Raw genomic sequence first — 27995 nt, 5'->3', positions numbered from 1 at the left:
GCGCCCTTTTCAATTCTTAACCTGAAAAATAAATGGTTCAACATGATACTGTAATGCCTATTATTGTTGATCTATTTGCAAATTGTGATTTTCGACTTTAAAGTTTAGTCGCCAGACGTTTTCATTGGAGCATTGTTCGGTTTCCGGCGGAAGACCCAAAACCACCGACACCCACCTTAAGACGTCTGACAACCGGTGAGTTAAGGATATTATTTTGATTTATAAAAACGAATCGTACCTGCACGGATTGTGGAATTCTGGTCCAGCAGAATCGTCGAATTTTCGTCTCACGGCAGCAGATGGATAGAAATTGTAGACGACGGTCGACGGATGACACACCTCGAATGTTTTGAATTCAGCTGATAACGTTAGTCTGTAATTTAATCTATTCAGTGGCAATACGGTCGGCATTATCAACAGAATATAGCATCATATCGATGGCTAAGAGGCCAAAAGTTGTATGTCCATTTTTCCTCAAAATCGTTTTATAATTCTATTGGGTTAATCTGGGTCGTCTTTTTGATTCGGTTAAACACTATAAGTCAATATTTTAATTAAAACATGTTTTATTTATATTATAATTTTTGTGGTTTTAGCGCAAGTTAGGTTTTTTTAGTGCACACGTTTAACAAGTCCTAAATTAATGAAACATACAATAAATATTTTACCCTGGTCTAAATATTAAGCGGACAAATATAACAAGTCTGGACTTAATAATAAGTATTATTATTAATTGTTTTATTTATAATAATATATTATACATTTTAAACATTATTCAACTTTAGTTTGATATCCTGGATTAAGTACCTTGTTTTGTTTGTTTTTTTTTTTAACATACATTTTTGATAAGTAATTAAAGGTGAAGTATACTTTTTTTTATTTTATTTGTCAACAAAATTTTGTTTTGTATTTTAATGAAAAAATTTTACTTTTTAAATTTTTTATTTGTATAAGTTATTATTACACTTTCACTATGAAGAATTTTTTTTTTAGAATTTGTCAATAAATTATACTCAATTGAAATTATAACTATGTATATGTATATATATATGTATGAAACTATATTTATATTTCTTAAATTTAAAATGTGATGTCTTTAGTTAGTATAAAATAACATTAAAGAACTGGTTTTATTTGTCTAAAAATTTAATGAATAAGTACTTTTTATTTTTCACAACGAATACATTTTTTAATATTTTTTTTTCATTTTTTAACCTTTTTACAACAATTGTATATATATATATTTAATTAAGTATATCAAAAAAATTAGTTTTAAGTACATTTTAACTATTTATATTATTATTTAATAAGAGTTTTTATTAAATTAACAGTTTTTAATATATCCATCAAAACGTTGAATGTCCATAGCAATAATATATTATAATTGCCATTTATAACAAATTCCATTTAAATTTAAAAGAAACATTATTTTTACGTTAAAATAATTATTTAAGACTTAAAAGTAATAATTTATGTAATTTACAGAATATTTCACAAATAAATCAGTTGCAACATCGAAAAACAAAAATCTACGATAGAAATAATTTGATATGGAATAATTTAAAATCTAAAAACTGCTCTCTTGTAAAATTTAGAGTTTTTAACATACAACTTTTGGCCTCTTAGCCATCGATATAAAATGCCAATTTTATTATTATACTATTTATATAGTTTTAAAATTAAAATGTCATCATAAATTATTTATTATAATTATTATAATTTGATTTGTGATTAGAGAAGGTGCATTAATCTCTAATCACTAATATCACAATACCTAGTTGTTTGGCGAATCGTTATTAAAATGGTTTTCAATGATTACCCAGTTACTGCTTTAGATAATCGAGATAATTTAGATTTATCTGGAAATCGGAGGAGTAAAAACTTGGCGGTGAGCAAATATTTTTTACGCATTTTACCGATAGTAAAAAAATTGCTGTTATCTATCAGTCTCACCTAATGTTGTTGTATCACGAAATCATACAAATATTCTACCGGCTGTATTCTAAAGTCTAGACTTAGACCATTGACTTTATACTACCTATATTATAAGGGTGGACGGTGGTGTTTCACCAATCCATGCTCATATTTTTTCTTCAATATTTCAGTTATTCAAAATTTGATTTTTGACATTTTTAAATATTCTTCGAGACTATAATTTTACTTTTTACTTGGGGAGTGTCCTATATCCTATATTCAAACTTCCATTTTTCGAATTTTATTGTAAATTGTTTAGCAGTTAATTTTTCTGAACACTTATTTAATGTACCTAATTCATAATTCGAAAGAGTAATTTCTTAGTTATTAAAATGTATAGGTAGGTATGTACATAGTACATAACAAATATATTAGACCTTAAAAATGGTTTTATAAAAATATAAATTAAATGTTATATTGATCAGTGGTGCCAAAGTTTTTAAAATGTGGTCGGGTAATGGGCAATTTCAAAGCTTAATTTTTGATGGCCAATTATGACAAAAAATTAAGTTTGCATTGTATTTCTGACAATATAATTCATATAATTATACATATTATCAAATCAAGATCAAGTAAGTGTGATAATACTTTATCATCACAGACGGTTAATGAATTTTTTTTAAGCTATTCTCCGTATTCGGGGCAGCGGGATATCACGCAAATAAATTTGTATTTTCAATAAAATTAATAAAATTATTGTCGTCTGAAATTTTGGAGGGGGTAGGAGCTTCAGCCCGGAAAACCCCTCCCTGGCTACGGCACTGAATAAGAAGTTACTTTGTATGTCTATATTTTTATAACAATTAGTAACTGAATATATTCTAAAATTAAAACATATTAAAAATATGTATAAGTCTTACGGCTGGGGTCATTCTATAAATGTGTGCTACACGGAGTGCCCAAGAGCGTTACCATATCGTCATAAACCACTTGCACTTTGCAGATTAATTTTAGTTTAAGTTTTAAATCAGTATAATGTACAAAAAAAAAAAATACAAAAGTATCAACAATATATTATTCACAATTTTCACAAGCCATACATAAACTAATTTTACAATAAAAAAAAAAAAATTATACAATAATAAACAATTAAATATCTTAACAAAAAACTTTATTCAGGTCAAACATAATTTTTAGTACACTGTATAAGCTATATATTAAAATAGGTACAAATATAATATTCTGTGCTACGACGTATATTTATTAAGTGCAGCACCAAATTAAACGTCCGTAAAACCTTTTTGTCCGTTTCCAAAAAATCCGCATTTATTTTAACGATTATTGTGGCGTTTACGAATCGTCGGTCAAAATTTGCATTTCTATTTCGATAGGCTTCACGCTTATTATAAAATTTGGCAATGAAACAGATCGCCTCGCTGGCGGACCACTGACTTCAATGGGGCTCACCACTTTCGACCGGTCTTCGTTATGCGTATCATCATTGGAATGCTGCAGGCGTACCGATGACGAGGTAACCGACGATTTAGTTTTTACGGCTGGCGTCATCATAGCAGTGTTTAAGATCGCGATCATTCGCCGCATCTGCGGTCCTGCGTAATTGGCTAGCAGGATTGACGATGGACGATATTCGAGTGGCGCGTCAGGATTCTGTCACGGTTCATTGGAATCGCCATCGCCACCAGTTGTTATTTTTATGTTCGACATCGATCTAAAGTACGGTTTAGCAATTAAACCCGAGAATTCCGAGCTTTCCGAAATCTTCGTGGTTTGAGTGTCTTGCGATTTTTTCATAATGGTTCCTGATAGGTTGGTGTGATTTTGCAATCGATCGTAATATCATTATTATCTTGCATGATTAATTTCGAATACGCGTATAATATTAATGAAAGATTAACGTCAATAGAAGCGAGTTCATTCTAAAGAATTATTCGATGTTTGCTATTTGAAACAATACCGCAAATTATAAGTTAGACAAATATTGGTACCTACATGACGAATATTTTATATTTCAACACTATATTATGTATGGTTGACAATTGCAATAACAACATATTTTTAATTATTTATTTAGTTGATTCATTATCGGCCATTCCGGCAAAGAGATTACATAAAATAATACAAAATATAAGGAAAAAAATAATAACACAGAAAAGAACAGTTATTATATTATAGAATTTTAAAATTAAGTCTTACTATTGTAGTTATTATTTATTCAAAACATATACACAAGCAGCCAAGTTTAAATTCGTTATCAAAATAAAAGTTAAAAGTAAGGCTGTTTTTTTTTTTTTTTTTTTTTGCTGATCAGTACAATAAGTGATTTAGATTTAATAATAACTATGATGATTTTGATTATTTTCTATGTTAGCAGCTTTGAGTGCATTGAATTCAACACACAATACAAACAGGTAATAATATTAAAAAATATAATATGATAACACCTTAAAGATAAAACTACTTTCTATTATAGTATTATCCTGTCGTCTATGACTATATGCAAAACCCAAATTACCTATTTCTTTTACGTTTTTTTTTTTTTTTAATAACTTCGTTCTATATCATTATAATTAATAATTAATATCATTTAATTGTATTACTATTATAAAAGCCATTATCCATTTATCTATCTTTGTTATAATTAAATCATTGTTATAAGATATTTATTATACTTACTGTGAGTTGTGATATTTATTTTATATTTGATGGAACGCATATATAAATCTTGCTCTTATAATAAATTGTACCTCTATATCTTGTAAATGAACACTATATTATTATAAATAAATTATGATGTGATAATAAAATAAAATAGCTAGGTATACCAATTTTAACACGCACAGTTGAGAACTATTGATCATAAAATAATAATTATTAATCTCTGTGATCCGAGTAATCCGAGGTAAGGACTAAGGACATAGGATTCTATTACCTACAGATAACTGAAAAGACTTAACATACATATTATATACTCATGTGAGTGAAAACCATATATATGTCTAATCTTATAAAAAATTGTTTTTTAGAAGTACGAAATGTTGATAAATATGTTATATTTTTTATTAGAATGTAAATTATGTTAACAATTTAATATCATACTAATAACAATTATTAAGTTCATGATTTTATATTGGCTTTAATTGTGTTAATGTGTATTATAAATCGCATATTAAATTAATAATTTACTAATATTTGCTTATATCTAATGATGTATAATGTAGTCGATATTTATTCGTTTTATTCGTTTCTCCGTCTGTATTGTGGTAAAATCAAATCGTCAACCACGTGGATCAGTCCGTTGGTCGTCATTATATCCGTTTCGATTATTTCAGCTTCGTTGACCTTATTATAACATTTAAACATAATATTATATGAATTATTAAAGTTGCTATGTCAATTGTTTTTATAATTTAAATCCAAAATAAAAACAACGTAAACACAAGCTTGGAAATAATATAGTTACATTGGTACAACTAGAGATGATATTATGTTAGGAGTATTAATATAGTACTATAATTAGTCAACTAGACATTGGAAAGACTTTTTTCCGGTATTCAAAATTTGATGTGTATAATAACAGAGATATGATTTTTGGGCACTATTATGTGAAGAATATAGGACAATACAATTTTATAAACGCAGCTCGGGCGTCAATATTTTGACCATTCTAATGATATATCACAGGGGTGACCAAATTGCGGCTCTCTTCATCGACGTATGTGGCTCGCGGTTTTATTTACAAAATCCAAAATTTAAATTTTTTTTGCATACATTTATAAAAAAAAAAATGTTTTTATTATTATTTTATAATTTCATATTTCGTAATTTAATATGTTTATTGGATGTTAGCTATCTTTATTAATTTTGTGGTATAAAAGTACAGATTAGATAATTTGGCTCTTGATATAATTGCATTAATATATGTGGCTCGCGTACATATTCATGTTGGCCACCCCCAAGGGCGAATCCAGGAGGGGGGCACTGGGTGCAAGTGCCACCCCCGTTAGAAAAAAATAATACATATTAACAAACATACATTTTTATCATATTGTTTTTTTTTGTGGGAGGGCTATATCTATATTATATAATTTTTCTTATTAAGTGCCCCGACCGTAAATACATGCTGGATCCGCCCTTGGCCATCCCTGATATATAATAGTGAATGTCGTACCATAAGCTTGCCGTCTTCGTTGGACAAGCGGACAATTTCGTTTTTCGTTTTGATCTCGTATTGTTGACGTGTATTGATCAACGCTGACGGCAGGATGCGGTCAGCCTGGTGGTTGTCTAGAATTTGTCGCATACGGGTAGGGTTTGTGAACAACCTGTGCAGTTCGTCAGCCCCAAGTTTTCTGAACGCATAATTCGTAGGTACGAAGTACGTATTGTGCATACCATTGCAGAACTCGTATGACATTTGATCCTTCGAAAAAGTGCCCAGTACCAGGTCCATCGCTTGCGTGTACAGACTGAATTATCAAAAATGTATTTTAAATTTTAGTTAATTAGCGCATTCGTTCAATATATTTGTAGGAGTGTTTGTCCTGTAGTGTTGAAATAGTGCAGTTGCTATATGTGTCTATAGGAGGAATCAGAATAATGCAGTGTGCAGTGGGCCTTAAACGCTTTTATGAAATATAAAATTTATATAAATAATTTATAATAAATTATTAAATAAATATAATTATACTTCGTGGTATTATTGTTTAACCTACTTTGTGTTTTGTTGTAATTTATTTTTAAAATTTTAAAAGTATAAAAAGTTTGTATGAATGAGATTTCAAAAAATTCTAAGACTACTAAAGTTTATGTTTTTGTATAATATTTTACTTTAAATTTCCAAATTCTTACCTATCGTAGTTATATTTTGTTTTGTAGAAATTAAGTATTAAAGTGTTTATATTATATTAGAATATGACGTGTTGCAGTATGATGAACAGCAGAGTTTAAGTATTCAAATTTGAATATCTTTGTACTTATTACCTATATAGGAACGTTAAACTTTAAACGGTTTCAGTTTTGCTTAATTTACCATGTAACCGCGTTAAACACATATACCTTTAGTATTTACCTAAAACTATCGTTTTTCCTAATCAGGTCTTCGACGGATATCGTCGGTGGATATAATACATGGTCGACAACATGAACGGCCCCGTTGTAGCCCCGCACAGTTTGAAAGTGAATCCGACGTCCTTCGACACCGAACTCGTTCTGGACGCACTGCAGACGAAGTTGCTTGCCAAGAGCAAAACTTTCGACAGTTTTTCCGTCGTAAATGTTCTCGACTGTCATTATTTGTCTGCCAACGTGAAAATCTACGAACGCTCGGGCAGCACTCGGGTCGGAGCGGATGTGATACATTTTCATGGGATTCATACCTGCATCAAATCAATTGCTAAATTTTTGTACACACACTCAAGCTAAATAGGTAGATACGTAGAATAACTTCATACGTCATTGGAAAACACGTTCTGGTCATTATATAACCGGGTTGTAATAATTTATACTATTCACTGTGTTCGCGTGAAGAATACTTAATAGACATACATAATTATTGTGGTGACTTACATCTTAAGGCTTGATTGGTCGGCGCGAAAACGGTTAGCGTGTTAAAATTTTCAAACGTTTGCGCGAGTCCGGCAATGTTAACGATCTGTACAAATTCGCTTAGACCCAAATGCTGCATGATCTGCAATGCTGATTTCCCTGCAATTGCGTTAAGGGTATAATAATAATAAACATAATATATTGTACATATTATAATACTGTGAATAAAAAAAAAAACAAAAGTACCATTATACAGGTATTATATAGATGGTATTATTTTTTTATTCCAAATGAAAATTAATTGATTTGAATTATTTTATATATCTATATTTAGCAATACAATATAATATATTTTGCTTAAATATATAATTTACATATTATTTAATATTTTATATTCTATATACCTTCTCCGGAGCTTAGTGGGAAATTTATTGCGTAAATAATTCCATTGGACGATAATTTAAAATCGTTACCGATACAGTTTCCTTGAGCCATCACAGCGTTCGTCCTGTCACAGCTGAATTTTACGTAATTGTTGTCCGCCAGACTTTTGACGTACTGTTCTTCAGTGACAGCACTCAAACAAACAGGTGTCGGCAATATGTGCTTTAACACAAACGCTAAAGAACATTTCTGATTAAAAACATATGAATTTTAAATAATACTACTACTAATACTATGCACATTTGGTATTTGATTGTTTTAATATATTATTATAAAAAGTATAACGAACTCTTAAGATTATTTCTTTGTGATCATATATAATTTTACATTAAAAGGTTACTTAATACTTAGGTATTATACCAATAGGTAGACCTATTGGTCTTCATTGTAATATAAATATGATTTATAGATTAAAATATTTATTTCTATTTTTTGAAATTTTAAAAAATGTTTTCTAAATATTATATAATATGAACATTCGATGTACAGATACAAATATAAACAATATAATAGGTAATATTTATTAATTTCATACGTACCCTTGCTAAGCGTCTCATCATTCAATATCCTTCTGAGTTGATTTTGTGGTAGTCGTTGTAATGCTATATCAGTAGGAACCATAACCGTCAGTGTTTGAAATGTTTCTTTTAGACTTTGATGCATACGTGAAATTTCCAGAATTTTTGAAAATATTGATAAGTCTTGGTTCTACAAAGACACAAGATCCATTTTAAATATTATTGATTAGTTTGAATAAAACCTATTAAATTATCTCAGACCTGGTTGATGATTTGAACCAAATTTCGATTTGAATAACTGTAAGGACTTAGTACAGAATTAATTAAATGTACTACTCCGTTTTGAGCGATTCGGTTCTTACGCATTATCGTAACACAATTTATTGTTTCGATCTATAAAAATCAGTTTGCTTAAATCGATTGTTATTCGATAACAATATAACCTGAGTTACAGTCTTTAAATATTTTAAAGCATTACGTCTTTTTTAAAATACAATGTACCATTTAAGTACCCAAAATGACTTATCAATTATTATCTAATACATTTTTATCCATTACATATATTCATATAATGTATGTGAATGCAATATATAAAACATGTGAAATATGTATAATCATAAATTATTCATAATGAATGACGAAAATATTTGAAATCGTTTAAGATAAATGTTTATGTATAACCGTATGGTACCAAATTTTTCGAATGTTTTCATAATTAAAATATGCATAACTATATATATATATATATATATATTTTTAAATTGTAATATTATTACGTTTAGAAATGATAGGTATTTAGGTATATAAATACTCATTCATCTATTTTTTGCATGTTCAATTTCGTTTGATTATTCTATTATAAGTTAAAATGTATACATGTTATGCTGTAACTTATTTGCTCATGTTGTACAGTGACCAGTGAGTTATATTAGTAATATTATTAAAATTATTATACATACGTTACTGGGAAAATTTCACTCACTTTTGTAGAGTATTTATTAAACCTCAATTGAAGTCCATCATTTAACGTGTTCAACAACACGTCGGAAGATACGTTTTGTGTCACGATCCTCAAGGGCACTACGTGATATCTGAGTATCTCGATGGCCGATTCGTAAGACTCCATGGCCGACCGAAATGCGTTATCCATTTTCTACAGTCGTGCGCCACACAGAATACAAAAAATAAGATTAAATATTTATTATAATGTCATTCGAATGGATTTTGTGTATATTACGAAGTATACTAGTATTAATAATAATAAACTAATAACTAATAGCAATAATAATAAATGAGTTAATATACGGAAAAAGCTTCGTCAGTGGGAACAAATATCGTATACGGGCCGTCGCTGGTCAACAAATCGTATAAGCCGTGTTGCCGGGCGTACCGGACGAATTCGTGTGCGCCGAGTTCTTGAGCGGTTTCCATCACGTTTTTTGACAGTTTCACTGTAAATAATAAAAAAAATTGTTGACTGGTTTTCGGGGACCGTATCATTTGCTGCTCGAACATGTCGACATGTATTATGTACATTATTTGTAGGTATAAGACAATTCTTTAGCTATTTCATGTTCTATATTAAATATCTTATCACGGTCGTTTCTGTATTATTAATATGAAATTGAAAATATGGGTTGTTGCTTAAATTTAGCTAATGAAACTAAGAAAAAAAATTGCTGTGGTTAAAATATATAAAATTTCTTGACAACATTTTATAGTGTTGTATAATACACAGATAATGTTTTATATAGAAAACAATGCTCACTATAGTTATGTAGTATATTACTTATATACTTGCAGGATGTAGCACTATATACAAAAACCTTTACCATTGTTATATCATAAACCTAAAAACTGACCAGGACACAACGAATGGGGCCACGGTGCCACGTTAAGCCAATTATTATTATCTACATAATATTATGCAACGCGTAATTTATGATTATATTACGAATATAATATTCTGTAGTTATATTATTATGTTTACTCACCACCGGTGCATCCTGGACATCCATACATCGATTTGAACCCCAAGCAGCATTCATACCTCACGATTCTATACTCGGAGAAAGAGAAAAAAATTAAAAATTAAATTCGTTTCACGACGGCTGCAATTGTCGCAGTCCAGAGTCGGATCACTCAACGTATTCTGTCCACAAGTGCGATGTTGCTGCTGGCGATCGTCTATTGGCCAACCACGCTCCCTGTGCGATGTCGCTAAGCCGTTACCTGACGAAATCTCTTCGACAGCGCAAACATTGGGCCTGGAAATCGAATTGATCAAGAATATCTCAAAGATTTTGCCACACGACAGCAATTTATGTAATGTTATATATAAATCGGCACTAGTCCAGTGTTATACATCGTTTATAAATTCGGACATTTCTATTTTGGAGAAACAAAAAATATATATTTCGTGAATTTGTGTTTTCTAAATAATGCGATACAAATGGGTGTACGATTGTTTTTTTTTACATAAACTTTAATTTAACAAATACATTATACAATATTAGAGTAGTACACTAACACGCAGGTAACTACGTTTTATTTTTTCCTTCATAAAATGTGTCATTTATATTTCCGATTGTGTTTAAATTCAAAGTTAATCGACGGTTTTATGTATCATTGTTTAAGGACCATAAAAGATAACGATTATTGGTCAGTGTGCAGTGTATTATAAATGACTTACCCATATTTGTGAAGCGTAGTGTTTCTGTAGTGATGATAATTTCCATAAACCACATCGTACGTCAACATCAAACTCGTTAAAACAATAGTTACAATCATAGCTGATGATATACTGAATATAATAGCTGTGAACTTTTTGAATAATAAAACTGTTATGGTAATTACAAACTATAGTGGGTGGGCTTTATATATGCGATTTTGACCACCGGAAGATTCTGTGTAAGTAATTAAATTGAAAAAATAAATATCCCAATGGATTCGTCTTTGACCCATATGTACATATTATAGTGTAACAAATATTTGCAATCGTCATATATGTCTCACGTAATATCAAAGATTAAATTATAAATGCGTATCTATTATGAGGACGGTGTGCGTATGCAATTGAACTTGTATAATATTGTTGATTTTTTTTGTCGTGATTAAAAATTAACCTAATTCTTTTAAACAGAACAGTATAACCATGAACCGGCCTATTTGGACATTGCCTTTAAGCAAGCACACGATAAATAAACTAGATAAACTTGGATACAAGTGTTGTGAAGATTTGATCGATTCACTCGGTAATATTTAATTTTTTTTTATTTATTATAATTTTTTTATGTGTATTGTATATATTATGGAGTGATTGTAAAAACTATTGTCAATTTTATTTGATTGTATAATGTATACATGCAGTTTCCATATTGTGTGATAAGATTGTTGCATGGCATATTTTAGACGATCCTGAAAAGAAATCAAAGTTTTTACGAAAACATATGGAATCTGAATCTGAAATCCGTGATATGCTGAAAACTCCTAAATACAAGACTGCTGCAGAATTAGTAAGTGGATTTGTTTAATAACTTATTATTAAAATTGAATTTAAAACCCTATAAAATGCATTTAAAATCCTAAAACTGCACTTATATCGGTTACCTTAAATCCCCAAAAATATATAAGTAACAATATTTTCTATAAAAATTAAAAGTATAGAAAAACTAAAGGTTTGTTAACTCGTACATATTTATTGTATACAATATACATTTATACATATCTATGGAGTACATACAGTTGCACCATTTTATGTAACGACTTCTGATTATCGCTTTTGTTTAGAATTTCCAAAAATCACATCTCATTGAAGAAAATGGTGGTTATTTTATTTCGCATATTTTGAATTAAATATATATTATTTCATATTTCAACTATAAAAGTATAAAAATGTAAAATGCATATTCTGTGGTGTATGTTTATGTTATAACCATTGGTGGGTGGTGAGAGAAGAAAATAGAATATTATCTACCCTAAAAATACCCAAGTTTTATATACTATTGTAGAGTTTGTTATTTGATTTTTATCTTGTTTTAATCGCTATATTTTACTCGTAAAACTATAATAGAAGATAAGATTTAATATTTAAGATTATTCTTCAACTACCCAACCTACAGTAACATTAGTATGCGTTTTGACTTTTGACATTGTCATTGTTATATGTATTATGAGTCTGTTGTGTTGCATGTTGTTTATGAATCGAATTAATCTTAACATTTATCATTAAAAATACTAAAAATATAAAGTATCAGTTTAAATCTCCGACAGTATATTGAAGAATTTTCTTACACAATTTTTAAGACTGGAAAACAACTATTCTTTTAATATTTGTGACCAAGCATTTGTAACAAAAAATCATATTATTTCTCTTTTATTTTTACATATTATTTTTGTACTTAATTTTTAATAAACCAAATGTATATTTGACCATTTTTTATTGCATCTAAATCTTAATCTTAGTGATAAGACTAATTTTCTGTGACCGATGTATACATTTTGGATTGTAGTGATAACGAAATAACGAGAATTTTGTCGTTAAAATAATTATACCACTTTACAGTCAGTAAAATTGAAAACAATAAATTAATTTTTAAACGGTGGCTCATTGATAACAATTTTACGAGTATTTTATAATGATTGGCCTCTTCGCAGGTAATTTAATATTGATATGTCATATGGTTATTTGTATAAAATAAAGTTATTTTATATCACTTAAACAATAAAAAGGTCTGTTTTAAGAGGGACGTGGGATTATTGAAAAATTAAAAGGGGGGGCATAGAATAAAAATTTTTACGGAAATTACTGATTAATAGAATTATAAGCTTAACGTATATATAAATGCAGAAAAAGTAATTTTTATAGTTATGAAGAGAAAACTCATACATTATATATCATACATATTTCATTTTTTGCTGTACCGCAGGATATTGAACGTGATAGTATTGCTACGTTCTGCAAGTCTATCGACGAACTTTTAAACGGCGGTGTTCAAGTTGGACGGATAACAGAATTGTCTGGAGCTCCAGGCTCGGGTAAAAGTCAATTAAGGTAAACGTTTATAACATTACTGACAGTAAATATAATTAATAAATCCTCGTTTGACTGTATTTCCCAATAATTAATTAATTAATTAATTTAATAATAATTATTTTATATTTAATTAAATAATTAATTTTTTAGCATGCAACTCTGTGTATCCGTTCAAATACCGGTGTGTTTTGAAGGACTACAAGCTGAAGCAATTTATGTTGATACCAACTCAAATTTTTCCGAACTTCGGTTAACAGGTATAGGTTTATCTACTTAGTACTTGAATGTAAAACACAAAAATATGCTATAGATTTACTATGTAAACATAAAGAATAACATCATATTAAGGTATATTATGTATTTTAGTTGAGATTCACATCATCTCTTATAATTTCAAATTACTTAATTTTTTTTTGTTTTTTTAATATAATTGTTCAAATTTTATATCCCAGCACTAGTGTTATCATAATTTTTTTTATACACAACGCATACATTATTAAATTTTGCGTTCTATTTACATTTTTCAAATTTATTATCACTGCTGCGCGTTATTGTCGTTACGATGTTATTAGTATATAAACATGACAATGATGATATCAAGTGGCTCGTTATATTCGTTTTCAGAAATGATCGACGCTTTCCTCGGCCATGTGTCTAAAGTATTATCGGGACCCATCGATTTCAAAGGAGCAGCCAATAGCGAGTTGCTAAAGAGTCTGACCACCGCTAGCATGCTGAGTAAAATACACAGGGTTCAAATGAATGACCTAAACCAGCTGTACGCTTTGTATACGACTCTCGAACGTCATCCGAACGTATATACACATCATAGTATATTAGTATTATAATGCATTATAAATTATATAATAACAATATAATAATATAGTATATTATTATTATAATAATCGATAATTTTTTTTTCTATACAATATACGATTGTTATCGTAATAACGCGCATTGGTTCATTGACGTTTATTATTATCTTTCCAATGGTTATTATTACAGGTGAAATTAATCGTGGTGGACAGTTTCGTCATGCCGCTGTACCAGGTGGAAAATTCGCTGAGAAAGAATACGCTGGTCCACAGCGCTCTGGATCTATTGCAAACCATCGCTTACGAACACGATCTGGCTGTAAGTGACAATATATTAGCTATCTCAGCGGTTCCCAAACTTTTTTAGTACACGCCGCCCTAAAAATTAAAAAAAATAATTGCGCCTCTCATAAAAAATTAAATTACAAATTTATAGTATTTAAATATACAAACATTTTTATTTTCATGACAAAATAAGTTAACAGTAAATATTTACCATGCAGCTCGCGCCTCCCCTGCCAAAAGCTCAGGTCTCTCAAGGGAGGCGCGCCTCACAGTTTGGGAACCGCGGAGCTATCGTATATAATTAAGCATATAAAATAATCGTCATTTCGTTTTTAATCAGAACACATTTATAACCGCGTTTTATGACCATACATGTAGGTACACCATATTATGCTGTATAGTTGTTTTTCGCCACACAATAGACTTTTTGTTGGTATATTATGTACGAAAATAAATAATAGCACAATATAATATAATATTATGACGTGGACTATCGTATTATCGTTTCAACTAGGCCTGCGCATTTTAAGGTGTGCGTTGCTAAAATTTGTTCGAAGGTTAGATGTAACGATGTGTAATATAGTCAGCATATATCAGGGTCAATTGTTTTTGCAGCCCAATATATAACTTTATCGAACAATTTTATTTAATGCATTGTATGTGTAGCAGATACTGTACAAAATAAATTGTTAGGTCGAGATTGCAATACTAGTGTAGTGGTGTACATATTATATTATTATAAATGTTCGTGGCACGGCCTACATGGCTACATCTGTTGTATTAAATTTACGCATTTAGTTCAACTCGGTTCGTAAGAATTTTCAGATAGTTTTGTTATAAAAATAATAAGTAAACCACGCACTGTGAGTTTGAATAATTGACGAACGGTTAATGAAAAATAAAACATTTTTATTGTCATAAGCATAAAATAACATACGCGAAGAGCGAATTTAACACTTAATGCATATTCATTTATATGGAGTTTAGTAGTTGCTTATCTATATTTTGTGGTGGTTTACCTAAATATATAAAAAATATAACATCCATTAAGTAGGACAAGTATATAAGTATCGGATATAGTATTAATTTTGTCAAAAAAAAAAAATTATTATTCAATGTCGACTTAGATCTCGATTTCGTGTAATTCATTATTTGTTGTTGTTTATATTTGGTCTAGTTATAGAATAAGAAATTATTTTAACAGTGAATGATAATTTTTAAAAGCATAATATTTTTTAATTTTTTGAAAAACTGAAAATACGTGTAAATAAGCAATTATTATAAATTAATGTTGTGTACTGTATTTATTTTACTACTCAATGTGCGTTTTTCTTGGCTAAGTCACTATAAATACTTTATTGATTTTAAAATGCTAATCTAAATATCAAACAAATTATAACTTATTGTTATGCATTTTTAAATTTGGATATAACATTTAGAATTTCAAATTTTACATTAAAAAAAAAAAAAAATCGAGTAAGTAATAAATAGATTATAGATAGTTTTCGAAATGAAGAGTTAACGCTGAAAAAAAGTAACTTTGCTAACCTATAACCACTTTGTTTGCTCGATGTTCATTTTTTTTTTACACAATACGCGTAGATATCCGATAAGCTAATTGCCGTATACTTATGTATCGGATTTACATTTGGTATACAATTACAGGTGGTGCTTACTAACGATCTGACAACCGCAGTCACCGAAAACGGAGCAGAAGTCTTTCCGGCATTAGGTGAATCGTTTGGTCATCGTGTTCAATACAGACTTCTGCTGAGTAAAATTCCGGACCGGCCTAACGAGTACACTGCGCTTCTGAAGAAAAGCGTCGAACACAGTCGTTCCGCTGCTCGATTTACAGTGAGCATATTATCTTTACCTAATGTTTATATATAACTTACTAGGTATTTATTATTAATATAAAATATTATAATATAGTGCTAATGGTTTGTAATAATCTGTGAAGTGGTGAATTTTAGTACACTATAAACAACTGTAGCTGTTCGATATGCGCATGCTGCACTTTTGCATTAAAAGTTACCAATATTAAAAAAACCTGCTTTTAAAAATGCGAAATTATAGAAGATATTATAACGCACGTATTACCACCATCAGACGTCAATTGCTTAGTTTTTAAATATCTTGATTATTTTATTAGGGTATAACGTGATAACTGAGTATATTGTTTATTATAATTTGAACCGTGAAATCACATCACCACAGTAGCTAAGTGAAATTAGTTTAATCTTGCGTTCCAAAGTTATAGCATCTCTCGTGTAAATCAGAATATTAGTTCGAACAAACACATGCGGCAATGGTCAAGTAAATAATATAAATTATGATTATAACGATTGTTAATAATATAATAATAATAACATATGTCGTCGTACCTGATACCTCTGTTAAATATATAATATTTTATACGATGAGTCGATTTTTTTTTCTTCCGTCAAAGGCCGCTAACGGGATTTTATTCGTGATTAATTAGACCGTTCCACTGAAATAATGACAAAAGTAAATATGCGTGTCATTGTAAGCGGCAACCCGCTAATTATTTCTTGATACTCTGTTTCAAACAGTCATCGTACTTACGTTAGTTATAGGTATTTAGTATTTACTATCGTACACTCATTAGTATCTGTTTACTATATTCAATATGTATTTTTACCTTATCAATAAATATGTTTTTATAATTGTTTGCATATTCTACCCCATAGATATTAAAAACGAAACGTGCATACTCGTGGAATTTTCATTTTAAAATTATGTATAACTTTGTAGGTAATAAGTAGGTACCTACTCGTTTATCGTTAACAGTTGATAATAAACGCATTTAATGATTGACTCAGTAGTCATTTCAATTATATAAACGGTTACTGATTAGAAATTAAAATATTCTTAAAACAATTACACGCGTACAGTATTTTAAGCGAATATTAAAATATTCGTTTTTATTGTACCTAAAATCAAATTTTCAATATCGTTCACTGATTTTAAAACAATAAATATAATATAATTCGCGACATTCTGTTGATATTTGACATAATATATATATATAGTTTGTAGTATAAGGATTATATTGAACGTATTGTTATACATAATTATGTATAGGTTTCATAGGTGCTACTAGGGTAGGTGCTTGAAGAATTTTAGAGTGTGTGTCTGGTGTCTCAAATGCTATCAATTTTTTTTTTATAGATTTCATCAAACGGAGTGCGTGATGTGCCTTCGGAAGAATCGTCGCAATAAACGAAGGAATGATCGGAAATTAAAAAAAAATACGTTGTTCTATACATTTATTGTAATACAGTGAAAATTAGATATAGGTACGCATAATATAAATTATAAATTAAAGTATTATTTGTACAGAAATAAAATAAATTATCAAAAATAGTGTATGCCTACTTAATTATTTTACACTTGGGTACCTATACAGACGCGTATAAGTATACTTGCATAGTTTAACGACCCGTAATGTTAAAAAGATACTTTCAGAACGGCTGTATAACATAGTTCGTAGACACACGTACATAACATTATAATATTATACAATGGTGTTACCCGGCACCTATTATTATTTATGGCGCACACTATTCACATGTCTCATCGGAAAAAGGTTTCACGGCAGGACGGACGTCGGTGGTGACGAGGCAAGGTAAGAAAAATAATAGTAAAAGCTACTTATAACGATAAGTGTCCGTCAAAATAATATTATAATGATGTATTGATTTGCAGCAGTCTGCGCGCACGTCGTTCGACAAACTTTTTGCACTGGTACACACATGTATGTATAATTGATGTGGAGTGATTTATTTTATATTTAATTGAGGCTTTGCTGATTTCGAAATTCAAGTCATTTTTAAATACTTATACTAATATATTTAAGAATTATACTTTTCTTCTAAGGATTTAAATATAATTATTATATTGCTATTTAAATATAAATTATCGGATGAGTATTTTTAATCTTATCAGTATGCAAGTGTACCGATGAGTGATGACTATATTGGTCTAATTATTAATCCTGAATCAATAATTTAAGCATTCGTCGTAAATGGTATTTTTTTTATATTATAAAGTTTATTGAGTACCTTGAAGCTCCTATACGAACACCGAATAGGCCAATTTCATATCGTCACAAATATATATATTTTCGTTTGTTATAGGCTATTGCAGAATTACGAACAGTATCCATTTTATTTTTAAAGATGATCGTGTACCGATATTTATTGTCTTTTACACATTTAACATTGTTTAAAAAGTGAAAACCACCGATCGCTGTATTGAAGCGATAAATATATATGTATAAAAAATAGATTTTAATTCAGCATAAATTATTTGTGAACTCGAACAGACCTTTTTTTAAACCTACTCGTTCCCTAATTTCTAAAAAAGTTGATTTGAAAGTTTGAAAATGTTTAAAATGTATATTGGCTATTTAAGAAATATCTAAAATTAAATCGAAAACAGTGGCCTGTTTGATTGATTTCAGTTATAATCGCATGTATACTTCACGTTGAATTAAAATCTGTTTTTACAATATTCATCGCTTTAACACATCAATCGTGTTGGAATATGACGCAAAATGGGTGGTTTTTACTTGTAAATATGTTGCATTACATATGAAAGATAGAGACAATAAATGTCGGTACTCGCGATCCGCTCGAATAATACGATTTTCGAATACAACCAACGACCAATACATTATGATTTATGATGTTTAACATAATATGACCATTTTCGATTTTCACCGTGGACCGGTGTATAGTTTTCGACCGGAAGTCGTCCATTACGTATGATACAGTCTTATCAACTAGAACAATATGCGCGGCATTTCTTCAAAAGCGCCGAAATTGCTACAGTCGTCTCGATACCGTGCTATGGCCTGTAGTCTGTACGGCTTACGGCGATTACGAATATATTTTTATACATAAAGATCGCCCACGTAACTGCAGCTGAAGCAGACGCGTTGCACTATATGTATATTGTATATAATATAATAATAGTATATAATCCAGTGTTCCCCTTACGCTTTATAATTATATTTAATCTCAAAATCGCAAACGCATAAATATATATTATAGCCTAACCTCCCTCCCTCGCCCAAACTTCGTGTTAGAATATAGTTCGAGTATAAAATATACGTATATAAAAATTTTTTAAGCAACCACTAAAGCAATATTGTCGATGAAATGCAGCAATCTGATTATAACTTATTGATTAATTCGTTTAATAATATTCTGCGAGACGTGGTTTTTTAGTTGTTGGACACACATTAACACAAAGAATCATACCGTAATGGCAATTTATAAGCATCATAAGTGTGTGTGTATATATATATATATATAATATTAACGATTATTGTCGTTATCGAAAAAAAACCGATTACTTTTTTCAATCGACGGATAATCATATGGTATAGAACTGTAGACTAAATAATGATTATATGTGTATACTAAATTATATATAACGTGTTAATAGGAATTAAACAGTCTCCTGCTAATATCATATAATTCAATATAATAGTATGAATGGTTTGCATTCACGTGCGTGCGTCATAATTTTTGTTTTAAAATTTCGTATACGCGTTATATTAATAATATTATTACACGGCCCATTAGAATGTGTTAATATTATATTCTTAATAAATTACTGCTGGAATAATAATTAAAATCAAAAACAAATTTCAAATGTATATATCATTCGATGTAACCGGTACTTATATACATAACAATAGTTTACAGTTCGTTATAAAACAATACTCGTATCCCTATACTAATTGAAAACAAATCGACGTGGTCGATACGGTTGTCGAATAAATTATGTCGGGAGAGCCTGCGACAGTGCGACTATAATATAATTCACGGTGTCTTCGTCCTCATTGCAATCGGAAACTCTGGTCTCTCGGTGAAATACATCGCAAGCTCGTCCTAATTGAAAGGCGTGTGCAGATGCAAATGCGTGTATATGATTTATTAACTATTATCTCTCTCTATCACAAGACTATAGACTCTATAGAGTCACTTAATTTGTAATATGTTTTTCATATAAGCACAAATAAAACTAAAATAATTTGTACTTGCGCATACAATATCTAGGTACCTGTGAACATAACATTAATATTAGTTATTTCAATTTTCAATTTAGTTGTACAAATAACATATATTATGCATACATATACAAGTTCTACAGAACCTGCAATAGGATATAAAGCCGAATCCACAAAGACTCAACAAAATTAAAACAAATCAGTGCTTAAGTTTTTAAAAACAATTTAGATAATCCCGTCTGTGGTGGGAGAGTTGGGTTTTTGCTTACTATTTTACAAGGTGTATGCAAGGTATATAACCCGGCGTAATATAGAACACAAAAAACAATTTTTTTCGAATTTTGATCGGTATCTTTCAAGAGGGTGCACGATATACTTGTATAGGCATTACGCAACGTATACGGATTATACGTGTACAAACGATTAGCCACCGAGGAGCTGGGAAAACTATTTGTATACTTATATATATAAATTACATATAAGTGTGTTATATAACTTATGAGTTAGTATATATCGCAGTGCGAACAAAAACGTCGCCGTGTTAAAAGTGCAGTTTTACATAAATAATATGTACATATACACGTTTTTACAAAATACAGTTATATATATATAAATAAATAATATCACTACAAAATACGTATAGTGTACAGGACGTAGACGGCCCGAGTCGTGTGTGCGTGTGTACCTACGTCACGCGCGAGAAGAAAGCAAGAGATTAATAGCGAAAAAAGGATTTCGTTTTAACATAATATATAAAATATATATGTACCTAATACGTGTATACACCGGCGCGGTCTGTGATGCAAGTCGTGCGTCTCTCCTTCGGCGGCTCGAACGCGTGCACTTATAATATACACGTGCATATATATATATATATATATATATATATATACACTACATATACGTATACATACATTGTATATAGGTAGTTGCGACATTGTCGTATGGACCACACGAGATCCAGCTCGAAGTCATGACAGTGTGCTGTCGTACGTGTAAAATAATGATGACGATGATGATGGTCATGCACGCAAGACACGTTACGTTCGCCCTAAAAAACCCGTAAGAAATCAAAAACCGCGTTAACGTCTCCGGGCCAGTGGTGGTTCCTGCTGAAGCATCTTCTCCACCCAGATCATCGACGTTCCAACATAGCAACATACAATGTGCACTATGTAATATAATGCTTGTACTTTTTTAACTAGTTATTTTTTTTAAGAAAAGACTTCCTCCAAAATTCTACACTGCATTCACCTGCACTGCTGTCTATATAGCCACGAAAATTTATTTAAATTCATATTAATTTAATCTAAATTCGCATATTGACGAAATTGAAAAGTAACTACATTATATTGTATACATAGAACGATGGCTGTCTGGCGTCTGCCGATCGCATATTTCTGTACTTTATATAAATATATATAATTATCGAGTGTGTTATCCAATGAGAAGGAGTTGCCGTGTATGTTCCTTAAAACATCAATATTATTGTCCCTTTAAACATCTCCGATGATGTGCTAATAAGTGGTATTTTGAAAATCGGCTATATGTAGGTATATTTTAAAACAATAAAATAATCCAGATTCGAACAACAAAAAATTATCTCTCTGTACACTATTGGCGGAATCCTTAAAACCATTTTACGTGCATCGCCGAACTTTCCTAGTTTTTACTTCACAAAAATACCAACTAGAGATCCAATTTGCTACCAGAAAACACCCACAAGCACACATCGTTGTAAAGTATTAATCGCTCTGCTCAAAATCTAAAATAATATAGAATTTTAATTATTTAGTTTTAAATAAATGTGTAATTTAAACTTAAAACCCGTCGTCTGTCGCTAAATATTATTGTTTAGTATAGGTATGTACATTTTGTTGGAAACGGAACAAATAATTATTTCCATATCTATGGCTTTATCTACAATGAAAATTAGTTGATTAAGTTTGTTCGTCACGACGTCATTACTCCCGTCGCACACGAGACAAAACAGTTTACGACGACGAACACAAACTAAACATTTGCTAATTGCTATTAACACGCGGTCGCATAATATAGATTTTCCAGTGCTATTAATTTAATTTTAACGTAATAGGTCTAGCAGTATCGATAATATTTGTGACTCAGTCTAGCCGGGCCATTAACTCGAATTCAATTTACCTAGACCCAATTGTACTCACGCAGTCATGCGTCCTTGTGACAGGGGTCGTCGACATACGTTCTCGTTCGTTTCAGAGAATGAAACAAACGATGGGAGAATAGAAAAACGAAAATGACATATGACCGTAGCGGAGGGCGTTTGCGCGGGTTTTTGGCCGTAACCTTTGGGCGAAGGGTATTGGCGGTCGCGCGCCTGTCCCGACTTCCCTTCACGACACCACGTGCTCGTAAGCTTTATATTCGAACACTTGGGTCCGCCAGCAGTTAGTACAACGCGTGAAAAGCACCAAACTCGAGTATACATGCTTAAAACCGCCGTCGACGTTTAATCGTGCGATTTTTTTTTTTTATTCTTTTCGCCACGGCCTTGTAATATTATACGGTCCGTCGTCAGACAATTTCTTGTCGGACACCGGAACAGTCCATTTTATTAAATACCGTTTTTCTTGATAAATATACATAATGGGGTGCGGTGGTTCGACGATGCCAATGCCGCCCATGCCGACCGAGGAATTCAGCAAAATGAGATTGGAAATACCATCACGTTAGAATCACATTTTATATTCGTCAAAAAATGACATTAAATAGCATTATTTATTGCCTATGTAGAAACATTGTACTGAATATATCTATTAAAGTTTTTGTTTATCATATTTGATATCATTTGTATATTAAATTATCGCCGTCGTCCGAGTATAAAGTTTAGATATTTTTCACTGTTCATTTATTTACATGATTGTAAATCTTTCACACAACAGTTCTCATCTATGTTATGTTACACGAGATAGTCTCAAATTTATTTCACTTGTCTTAAGACGATGTTAATCCCTTTTTTTTATAATATTTTTTTAAATTTTAAAGTGAGTTATAACTATGCACGTATAACAGTTTTAAAACGACCATAAACAGTTTTTAAATTAAAATATTAATAAAAGCTTAAGCGGTGCCTTAGGTAATATTGTTGCCTTTTAGTTTTAATAATAGATCAATTCATTCCCAATACAGAAGATTAAAATTCGTTAGATCTGTTCTGCCAATTTACTATATTGTACTTGGGTAAGAATTAGAAAGAGAAAACAAATAGTGTGCTGACATCCACTTGAAAATATCATTCTCTAGTATGCTTATTTATTTATATCGACTTCACAGCTGAGCTTGTCATACGCACATCACGACTGTAGAATAAACACTAATTTTATTTATTTATTTTAAGTACTGGCTGGTATTCCAATAGTTATATAACTTACATAAAAATAATACCATTTTCTTATAGACTTTTTATCGGATCAATTACCCATTAATTACCTACATTTTAGTTGTCAAAAACAATTTGTAAAATATTTTAATAATTATTAATATTAAAGATAATATTGTTGTTATTGTGTTTGTTAGTGGTCTTGATCATTTACATATTGCTTACTAATATACTTTTAGTCATTAAACTTATTTATTTATACTTATGGGTATATGTTTGTGTGTACAAACAGCTATAGCGTTTAGCGTTCCGTTGACCGAAGAAGAAGAAAGCGTCGTGAAAAAACATCCACCAAAGAGACTGAGAATGTTGGAGGGACAGCAATCGCCGCCGCTAACCCACGAAATGCTGTTGGAGAAATTGGCGGATGCCGAAAATAGACGACAACAGGTAACGCCCATAAGATAATAATAAAATATTCGTGTGAAAATTAAAAATTAATTTTTACATATCTAAGTAATTAATTGTTATTTTTGGGTATATTATTAGTTTACTAAATTATGTATATAATGGCATACATTATACATATATGCTCCACATTTGTAGTTGGAAGGAGGACAATTTTCGCCGCGATTAATTCGAAACTATAGAATCGGTCGACACGTTATTATTTATTCACTCGTTTCCCACGTTATATGATTATAGGGAGACTCGTGAATAATAAAACGGATAAATAAAAATCGCTACATTCTGGAGGGTGAAAAATTGTGATGGTTTTTTTGTAAAGGCTGTTAACTTTGCGGACGAAATATTATTATACAGTATACACTTGTTAATTGTGTAAGGACCCGTACTGAGCAACAAATAATATATTATCAATTAAAAATAACATTAGGTTTATAATAATAATTTGTCGTGCCTTACAATTATATGTGTACCTATAATATTTTATTATCAATTATAATATTACAAACATGGTTCCAGTGTACAAATATATAAGGGCGTAATTTTCGAGGCGGATCCGTTGCTATCGATTGCGCCTACGTAGTATATTATGTATTATGTATTACACGCGTAATACATAATTTGGTTACTGGGTCAAATTGAGTGTAACAATTGGTTCCCGATTAAAATACGACTTATCATCATGAAACTGTTCGAATTGGTTCTTATAATATGCAGGCACAAATCGGTAATCTGATTCTTCTGAGAATTTAAATTTATAAAAATTGAATAATTTTGAACTATAGTAATTAATTTATTATAATTTGAAAGTATTTTAAGTTTGGATGATTGATGCTAGCGGCAAAGTTAACATTTTACGGAGTTACAATCCTCTCTATTCGTTTAAAATAGATATTTCTAGTTTTTGATTTTTATACGCTGTTCTATCGATCACCACTTCATCAAGCGGTCAAAAATTTATCGCTCTGCCGTTTGGTAAATTTGGTTAGAAAAAAGGAAATATGTTTTAGTTATAAGTTAAAAACGTTAAATTGTGTTTTATTGTATAATGTATTATCGTGTTAATGAGGATTTATGTTATTGGTATTTTGTTATAGTAATGTGTGTTCCTATCTTACTGATTCTTGCCCAAATGTTATTCTAAAATAGCATTGAAATGAATTGTTTTATTGTATTAATGAATTACTTTTTGTAACATTATTATTGCATTAAATTATTATTAAAAAAAATGTAGTTATAGAATCAAGGACTTTTATTAAATTGCTTTATTTTTCGTGTTTAATAAAGTAATTACCGAGCATTAATTAATTATATCGACTGTGCTACGCAATAAATTGTAAATAATAATTTATTATTATTTGTAAATTGTATTAGGTAAGATGCATACAAATTTATGAGTACAACGAACAGTGTGGTGGGACGATAATAAAAACTAGTAAAAAAAAAAAGAACAGCTGATTGGTATAGGCCAATGCAGTGTTTAGTGTTACAATTCTGCTGTGATATGATGGAATCTATCGTTTACGCGTTACTAATCTCTCTAGTTAAATATTTGGTTATTCGTTTATGTAATATGATGTATCGCACATTTTAACAGTACAGCTAGTACGATGACACAACTAGAAATACACCGGTAACATAGGTTATAACTTTATAAGAATATCGAGTGTACCAGATTTAAAAAAAACTATATTTAAAAAATGTTTTCATTTTTATTTTTTTTTTTATTACTTTTTACTTATTCAAATTTTTTGTTTATAAAATCGATGTGAAAACGGCTTATAAAAGAGACTTTTGTCGTACAATAGCTTTGCGCAAACGTTTTAAGACTGATATTAAACTATAAAAACAACAACAATGAAATACATTAATACATAGTCATGTTCAAAAAACCTATTTTTAACGGAGTTTGATTAAAGCTGCGCACTTATTTATGTTCAAAATGCTTGACACATATACTCGTATTTATTATTTTTATGTCTCGCTGTAAGTCCACTGGAAATTTCGTCAGGAATTTAAGATTAAGACATATCACGGTCGTGGTGTTTTATAAAACTATATAAAAATATATTTCTATTGATCATTGCAGCCTTGTTTTTTACATTATTACAACAATAATACAATAATATTGTAATGTGATAAACGAAATAACGGATCGTAACGTAGCAAACGGATATTGTGCGTACACTGTTAACGAATTCACATTTTTATTTCCAAACTAGCTTTTAACCGTAATCATAATGACAATAATTAATTGACACGCGCGGAATACGCGATATGATAAATGCGTATAGGTATTTCGCGTGACGCAATTTCATCAGTCAATGGTACGAGTTATGAACTGAATTATAATTACGTATCGAAACCAAACTATGTATACTCGTACATTTAACAATAATAATATATTAACATAATACGTCAACATCGTCAACCCTTCAATGTGGTTGCAAATAATACATGACGTAACTACCGATTAAAGAGGTCTTGTAAATATGCAATTGCAATTGGTTTCAAAATCAGACATAGCAATATAAACATGATATATCTACGCCTGTATGCGATGTACCTATATACAGTAGACGCCGCTTATAAGACTCACGGATATAAGGTTCAGTCGCTTATTAGATTCAAAATCGTCTGAAACGGTCCGGACGTATCAAAATACATTAAAAAAAAATCGGTTATAAGACACAAATTTCGTAAAATAAATAGTATAAAATAAACTTTTTTGGATAAAATTTAGAAATAAATTGGTATTGAAAAATTAAATAATATTCGTGTTGGTTATTTCTAGTTTTTGTTGGTACCTTATAACGTATAATAATTTTTTAATTTTTTTCAAAAATAATTTTTCAAAATAAATAATAAATACATTATGCATACATCCTTTATAATGTTTATAATATTTGTATACGTAATATTTACCTATTATAATTTTAGTCTTTTTTTTATCAGGATTATTAAATTTATTCAATAATAAGTATGTAATATGTGTAAAAGTATTAAAATTAAAGCAAAATATTATGTAGTAAAATAAAATTTATAAATACGTGATTAATTTTTTTTTCCACTTCGCCTGTAAGATTCATTCGGTTATAAAACTCACTTTGAGCTGGTCCCAAAGTGAGTCTTATAAGCGGCGTCTACTGTATTTTGATTTTTGACACCGCACTAAACTGTTGCCACATGACACGTGTGTTCGGTTTTTGAGTCGTTTAAACGATGTAATCTCGTTTACGTACAGTTTGATCAATTTGTTTCATATTGTCGTCTTGCATAAAGTAAAAATCGAATTTTTTACAGATCCTAAGTCAGAGGATAGAGTCGGCCAAAACGCTGATGCGGCCCCGATACAATAGCGCCAACAAGATGAACGCCGACGACGCGTTGGTGGAGGATACGGACAACGTGGGTGACGAAGATTCTTAAAAAAGAATAATTATCATGCCTATTTAATATTATTTATATACCATAAAATATGTCCATAATATTATACTGTTTTATCGTGTATTAGACAAAAACGATACTGTTGTTCTGTTTACGTATATATATA

At 30.0% G+C, this 27995-nt stretch overlaps 3 protein-coding genes across 9 annotated transcripts; 2 read left to right on the top strand and 1 right to left on the bottom strand.

Annotated features, from left to right (window-relative positions):
- Nucleotides 1-17: 17 nt before the first annotated feature.
- LOC113556257 (DNA repair protein RAD51 homolog 3) lies at nucleotides 18-24352 on the top strand. 7 transcript variants are annotated; one of them, XM_026961095.1, is made up of 14 exons: nucleotides 18-195; nucleotides 4137-4204; nucleotides 4304-4343; nucleotides 11584-11695; nucleotides 11811-11956; nucleotides 13370-13494; nucleotides 13627-13733; nucleotides 14101-14291; nucleotides 14482-14610; nucleotides 16242-16433; nucleotides 17772-17899; nucleotides 18069-18228; nucleotides 18309-18357; nucleotides 24270-24345. In XM_026961095.1, the coding sequence occupies exons 4-11, from the start codon at nucleotides 11596-11598 to the stop codon at nucleotides 17820-17822; spliced, it is 1041 nt and encodes a 346-aa protein (XP_026816896.1). In that variant the 5' UTR covers nucleotides 18-195; nucleotides 4137-4204; nucleotides 4304-4343; nucleotides 11584-11595; the 3' UTR covers nucleotides 17823-17899; nucleotides 18069-18228; nucleotides 18309-18357; nucleotides 24270-24345. The 7 variants fall into 7 exon arrangements, with proteins under 7 accessions (XP_026816896.1, XP_026816894.1, XP_026816895.1 ...); XM_026961093.1 differs by lacking the exon at nucleotides 4137-4204 and having other exon boundaries at nucleotides 4307-4343; nucleotides 24270-24344; XM_026961094.1 differs by lacking the exon at nucleotides 4137-4204 and having other exon boundaries at nucleotides 24270-24344.
- LOC113556254 (transforming growth factor-beta-induced protein ig-h3) lies at nucleotides 5061-11266 on the bottom strand. Its single transcript, XM_026961089.1, has 12 exons — nucleotides 11134-11266; nucleotides 10589-10708; nucleotides 10436-10500; nucleotides 9747-9892; nucleotides 9424-9594; nucleotides 8703-8834; nucleotides 8463-8631; nucleotides 7884-8099; nucleotides 7501-7638; nucleotides 7004-7310; nucleotides 6104-6401; nucleotides 5061-5274 (listed from the first exon to the last, which is right to left on the bottom strand). Exons 1-12 carry the CDS (start codon nucleotides 11229-11231, stop codon nucleotides 5170-5172), a joined length of 1965 nt encoding a protein of 654 aa, XP_026816890.1. The 5' UTR covers nucleotides 11232-11266; the 3' UTR covers nucleotides 5061-5169.
- On the top strand, nucleotides 24242-27979 carry LOC113558192 (uncharacterized protein CCDC198-like). Its single transcript, XM_026963694.1, has 2 exons — nucleotides 24242-24427; nucleotides 27746-27979. The coding sequence occupies exons 1-2, from the start codon at nucleotides 24242-24244 to the stop codon at nucleotides 27869-27871; spliced, it is 312 nt and encodes a 103-aa protein (XP_026819495.1). The 3' UTR covers nucleotides 27872-27979.
- The last annotated feature ends 16 nt before the right edge of the window (nucleotides 27980-27995 follow it).

This window comes from Rhopalosiphum maidis, chromosome 4, assembly GCF_003676215.2.
Source record: "Rhopalosiphum maidis isolate BTI-1 chromosome 4, ASM367621v3, whole genome shotgun sequence".
Lineage (NCBI taxonomy): Eukaryota > Metazoa > Arthropoda > Insecta > Hemiptera > Aphididae > Rhopalosiphum > Rhopalosiphum maidis.
This window is presented reverse-complemented; position numbering and strand designations above follow the sequence as displayed.